Here is a 6,222-nt window from a genome sequence, read left to right as displayed (position 1 = left end):
GCGCATATGGGAGGAAGCAAGCGCGAGTCACTCCGGTGCAGAGAGACAGGCAGAGGGGACAGACGGTTGTCTAGTTTGGGCAAACTTCTGCCTACCTGGGGCGGGGGGCACAGTTCCTCCTCTCTCTCTGGCTTTTCCCTAAGCCCTCTGGGGTTTGAATGAACAGGTGCTAACACACCAGCTTAGAAGGGCGCGTTCAGCACCCGCGCCAGCAGCTGCTCGGCACCTTTGCCCCTCGGTGGCGGCTGCCAGGCGCACCAAAGGCCCAGGATCGTAAAGCTGGAGGCGTAGAGGGAGAGGGCGACGCCGTCCTCTGCAGAATGGGGCGCGGGCCTCGCAGCCTCGGCTCAGGAAGTCCCGCCAGCCGTAGGAGGGGCAGGGCAGGGTCAGCTCTCGGCTGCACTTGGGCAAGAGAGAGCTGGAGCTATCGCCGCCTGCGCCGCGTTCCTCCTTGTGGCACAAGGGGCGGGTGAAGGGGCGACCCCCTTTCTCCCTCTCTGAGCGAGTGCGGGGCAGTCTCCAGGCCCGCGCGCTGCGGTGCGCTCGCCGCTCTCCATGCCACCCGGCCCCTTTCCTGGGCTGACCAGGTCAGTGTGGGCGCCGCGGCCCGGGTTCGCTGCAAGCCCGTGTCCCGCCCCCAGCCCCCAGGGCGCCCACTGCGGGCGGGACACGGGCTTGCAGCCTGTGCCAGGGCGGCCACCGAGGGACGCGACGCCGCCAGCAACCTCTCCCCGCGCCGCCCGCCAGGCCCGCCGGGCCTGCGCCGGCTCTGGCGGTACAGACATGGCCCCCGAGGGGCAGCGTTGGCCAGGCCCACCCAAGACCTGCCCCGTCCCGCCACCACTGTACCCACTTTCTACTGCCCTCATCGGTCTGCGCAGCTGTCCCCGCTCATCCCCCTGAGGCAAAACTGCACCAGAGGGCATCTTGGCAAGGTCATTGCCACCCCGCCCACGATTGTAGAAGAGGCTCAATCCTGTTTAAGAGGTTTAGCTCCCCAGGCGCTATTAAAAGTAAGTTTTTGGTGGCCTTCTATAAGGAAACTTTTAAGCACACAGAATTTAGCCTCTGATCGGCCAGACATTTAAACGGCGCAGAGTAAAACCTTCCATTTTTAACATCCACTCTGGTGTTTGCTGGAAATTTGCCACCGATTTTAGGCTCGAGCTGAAGGTTACCAGGATTTATCATTGTTTCCCCAGGATGTTTAACCCTCATGGGCTCCTCTTCTTTCATTTAAGACACTTGAAAAAAACAATTCTTGTAAGCGCTTTGGCCATTTTGTTTAAGAAATTTGTTTTAGCTCCTACGGTTTTGTAATCCAGAAATATTTCTGAAATGAGGAGTGGGGAGTATTGGAGACAGAAAGCAGCTGTGTACCAGGAAATAATAAGTAGCATGCAAAAATATCACAGCTAATAGATGTCCTTTACGAGTGGAAATATCTATGTTTAATTGCCTTAAAAATGTGGGGTGGAAAAACACAATTATACATTGTGATAACAAACCTGTACAGTTAATTTTTGAATAATACAAAACAAGTGCTGAAATTTTTTCTTGATGATTGAGATAATTGTCCCCAAATTATGACATCGGCTACCCAAATATCATGTTGCCCCATCTGCAAATACTTAAAGAGGAATAGTTACCAATTGAATTCATTTAGATTCATCCTTAATAAAAAGAAAATTGCATAGCTTTTTATATTGTTGCAAATGCATCTCCCAATATCATTGTCAGCTTAGTGATATTCTCAATATTTTAAAATTTCAATTTTTAAAAGATACATAATATATAATTCCTAATAATTATAAACACATCATTTTATTCATCTGATTTTCATAACATGCATTTTATAATTACTGTACAACCAAAATAGACATTGAATTATGCTGTGTGCATGTCTTTATTCAACAGTATATTCTTAGACACCTTGTTCAAACAAATTAAGTAAGTTTAAAATAAAATTAAAAAGGAAAAAATCTTTCCAGTAGAAACAGAATCACAGTGCTTTACAGACAAAAGGAAAGGAAAAGAAGTTCTCATACGAAAAGAGATTTATTATTACATAGAAAATTCTCACAATAGTTGAAACACACTTCAGAAACTAGTAAACACCTTAGATAGAGTTGTGCCAATTACTCAGCCCACAAGCATCTGCTTTGTCTTAATTAGACGGGGAAGGTGAATGACCACTGTTTATTTTCATTTTCCTCATTAATTATGAAAAACTGCATTTAATTCATCTTGCATGGTGAGAGATTGGCTGCGCAGATGTAAGTCGTAAGGGAAGTGGCTGTCGGTGGGCAACCTGAACATGGCACCCTGCCCAAGGGGACCCCTGGGTGGCACTGCACAGTAATGCATGCCGTAATTGTAATTTTTGCCATAGTCCAAGGTTTCTTCTTGCTTCAGGGAAAATATCCCATTATAGTTAATTGGGGGAGGACTTAAGGGACCTTCAAACTGGGGGCTGGCACACTCAGGGGAAGTACTTTCATAGAAGGATTCATACGCACTGCAATAATTGTAGGGTTTCATGGACTTGGAATTATCAAGAGTCCCATGCCCTGGGGGAGTGGTGAGCTCAGGGCTGTGGTAGGGTGGGTAGAAGGTAGAGTAGGGTGACCTTGTGTGGTGCGCAGCCTCCCCACCCTGACCCATCAGGAAACTCCTGGCGTTGAGCTGCAAGCAGCCTGCCACCAAGTTTGTAGTTGGCTGGGAAAGACCTTTGCATAAGTTTTGGACGAATGTGAGCAGATCTGGTCTCTTGCCGATTCTCAGAATTTCAGAAAGTGCCCAGATGTAGTTTTTGGCCAGTCGTAAAGTCTCTATTTTGGACAGTTTCTGGGTTTTAGAATAGCAGGGGACCACTTTTCTTAAGTTGTCCAGAGCGTCGTTGAGGCCATGCATCCTGTTCCTCTCGCGAGCGTTCGCTTCCTGTCTCCTGAACTTGACCCTTTCCAATCGCAGCTTGGTTGTCTTTTTTTTCCTGAGACCCCTCCTTCTAGGCAACCCATTTTCGTCTTCTTCTTCCCTGTCTTCCTCCTCTTCTTCTTTCTCGGTTTCTTCTCCAGGGGCCCTTTTGATGCTTTTTCCTCGAAGGACAATCTGTTTGGAAAAGCTTTCTGGTTTCTTAATTTGCTTCTGGTCCTCGCATTCTCTAGAAAACTTTCTGCACATCTGGGATTCTGGCATTACAACAGACTCATCAAACGGTAGTGTTAACATGGTTCTCTAATCTTAAATTACCTGAAAAAATGCCAGCACAATATTTAAAGAGTTTTCATTTTTAAAGTTTATACACTTAAAACATATTTAATTAATCATAAGACTACAAAAACACGTGGAAAAGATTGATTCTGGGCTGATTTTTTAACATTAAATATAATTTTGAGTTTGTGAAGGTAAGTAATTATGAAGACATTGATGCATTCAATAGGATTAATTTATATGAGCAAATTATCAAAAGAAAATAAAAATGAAACATATAATTATTGTGATCACCACCATCTCCATTTCTCTTTGCCTTTAAACTGGATTTTAGTACCCCCCCAAAAAGATTGTGGAATTCAAACAAATGCAAAACATGAAATTTCAATGCAGAATTTCATTAATTCCAATTCCCCTGAGCACAAAATGAGAAGATAAACCAGTTTTTAAAATGGAAAGTACTATCTCTCCATTAGCTGACAAATTTGTGTTCTTTTTTAAAAACAGACAAACAAACAAACAAAACCTTAACTTTATTTGCTGTATTACACAACTGTGAATTTAGATAAGTGGGTGTGGGAATATACAAATTTAAAGAAAAGATTATAATCAGAGTCAATTTTTAAACTGATTTTTTCTGATCAGTAAAGAATTATGTAAAACAGCACTATTTTCCCAGGCTTCAAAAAGAAAAGGGGATTAGGCTAATTTGGAATAAACTCTATAAATAAATTTAAAGCATAAAAATCACTGGCAATTTCTTTTAATTAAAAAAAATATTGAGACTGATTTTATTTACATTTAAATTTTTTCCGAATAGAATTGTCTGATTACTGCTGTTCAAATCATCCTGGACAAAAACCACTCTCGTAGTGTTTTTGTTCTACGAGCCATACAAGTCTCCCTCTAGCTAATATCTGACAGGAACGGTCCAAGGATTCTGACTGCAATTGTGCACGTGTGTTCAGAATCCCAAATGAAAGGGGAAAATAATTTGTGTTTCAAATGCATTTTGGTTTTTGTTTGGTGAAGCAGCAAGTATTTTCATCTAAAGTCTTCAAACAAATAGGCACATTAAAGCAGAGACTTTTCAGTTTAACAATCTCCAGCCCCCTCAACACACACATATACACACGAACACATACACAAACTCTTAGTAATGTCCACATACTTGCAGTGTTACATAATAGCAGTGAAAGTATGTGATAATTACATCATAAGAATGAAATATGATAAGAAGTTATAGATGGCAAAGAGCATATAAATACTATAAGACAGTGACACTGTATCTTTAAATACTTGCATGCAAAGCCAGCATCAATTGAAGTATATCTTTATTTATATTACCTTAGGTTTTAATTTCATTCAATAATCAGTTTTCATTTTGGGTCTTCCAAATCTTTTCAGGCTGAGTGTCGCATCGTCTCCTGGAGTCTCTAGATCTGTGTATATCTGCACTATCTCATTGATCTCTAAAAAGTGACATTGATGCCAACTGCCAGAGCTGGTACCCATGCCATCTGCTAGTGACGTCACAGGGCAGAGAGAGCCATGTGATCCTCTCTCTTGGGACCTTCATTCTGCACTGATCATCTGGCATCCCTGTAAGTGGGTACCAGCATTCATGCATCAACACAGAAGGTTAGACTGATAGGAAAAAATCTGCACCAGCATTTCACGTACAGTAGGTGCATTTCTCCTCGAGCTGCTTCGGTTTCACTGGCAATCTGTAGAAATAGCTGTGTTAGTGTTCAGTTTCGTCCTGCCAACGGTGCAAGTATTAGGTGGTCGTTAATATTCCATTCATTTACAAGGTGGGCTTTTGTGTGAGCAAGAGGTTTTTGTTGTTGTTGATGATGTTGTTTTGTAAAGATCACCATCCCATTTGTGCACCTGGGTACCCAGGGAAAGAAAGCCATGAAAAGGAGCTGGAAACTGGTCTTAAGATGTTTAACCAAACTAAGATTCGTGTAAGTGAACAGGGGTCAACAAAGGTTTCATTTTCTTGTTTTGTTTCACAGCATGTAACTTATGAGTGTGTGTCTGTGTGTTCTCTTATTAACATGTAAGACTTCTGTGCTTCTTAGGGATTTGGAATAAAAGAACAGCTTCTCCATCTGGGGTCTGTGAAAGACATCCTCAGATACTCCCCTTCCTACACTTGCTGGTATCTTTCACCAACTTTTGCAGAGACACTGCAAGTCCATTGTTAAGGATTTCAAACTACATACTTTGTCCTCTGCGGAAAGTCACTAACTTCACTCTTTTATTGTCCCTTATCTCTTCCCAGTGTTAACTTGCTTGTTCCTTCTCATTTCATTTCAGACACAATAAACATAAAATTTATCACTTAGGTTTTTGTCTTCCTCTCTCTGACATTCTGCTGAGTATTTTAATCAAAGATTAGCTTTCCTGTTTTTGTTTCTTTTTTTTTTTAACTTTCAGATTTTTTTCTTTCTCTTAAAAATCTTGTCCTCGCATTTTTCTCTAGACTAACATCAATTTAAATATCTTCTTGTTCTTTTATCAGTGTCCAGTTGTTTTTCCCGATCAGGTGTATTTCAGATTTATTTTTTTCCCCACTCCACACTTTTGATTTCTTTTTAACAAAAGCAGGGTGGAAACAGTTAAGCAAAGCTGGCAAAGCCTTATAGATAAAACGAACTGTGGAGCCAGAGACAAACTCCACCTTCCTCCCCTTTTCTCTTCTCCCGTGCCCCCACCCCTATAAAGGACATTTGATTTCAGGATTGCCTGCCAGTAAAGTAAAAAGTGAGCTTACAAATAAATAAATAAATAAAAGTTTTAAAATAAACAAATAAACACAACCTTTGTTGTTTGACAACTGAGTAATCTCTTTCTATAAAGTGAGAGAGTATGCTTTTGGTATTAAAGTAATCCCTGGCAGAGCTGTAACTGTTGAATCTGTGTTAGCATTCCCCTTATAAATCCCAGTTTTGAAGGGTTTAGAATTCTGCTGCTTTAATGCACTTTGGATCCAAATTGGCA

The 6,222-nt window shown here is 41.9% G+C and overlaps 1 protein-coding gene across 1 annotated transcript; it reads right to left on the bottom strand.

Annotated features, from left to right (window-relative positions):
- Positions 1-1,425: 1,425 nt before the first annotated feature.
- On the bottom strand, positions 1,426-5,074 carry NEUROD6 (neuronal differentiation 6). The gene is made up of 2 exons (XM_011972186.1): positions 4,561-5,074; positions 1,426-3,252 (listed from the first exon to the last, which is right to left on the bottom strand). Exon 2 carries the CDS (start codon positions 3,229-3,231, stop codon positions 2,218-2,220), a length of 1,014 nt encoding a protein of 337 aa, XP_011827576.1. The 5' UTR covers positions 3,232-3,252; positions 4,561-5,074; the 3' UTR covers positions 1,426-2,217.
- Positions 5,075-6,222: the final 1,148 nt, after the last annotated feature.

This window comes from Mandrillus leucophaeus, unplaced genomic scaffold, assembly GCF_000951045.1.
Source record: "Mandrillus leucophaeus isolate KB7577 unplaced genomic scaffold, Mleu.le_1.0 Scaffold128, whole genome shotgun sequence".
Lineage (NCBI taxonomy): Eukaryota > Metazoa > Chordata > Mammalia > Primates > Cercopithecidae > Mandrillus > Mandrillus leucophaeus.
The sequence above is the reverse complement of the archived record's forward strand: the minus strand, read 5'-3'. Positions and strand labels throughout refer to the sequence as shown.

Coding starts and splice junctions, on each gene's coding strand:
- NEUROD6 (XM_011972186.1), bottom strand. CDS start 3,231: ATGTTAACACTACCGTTTGATGAGTCTGTTGTAATGCCAGAATCCCAG.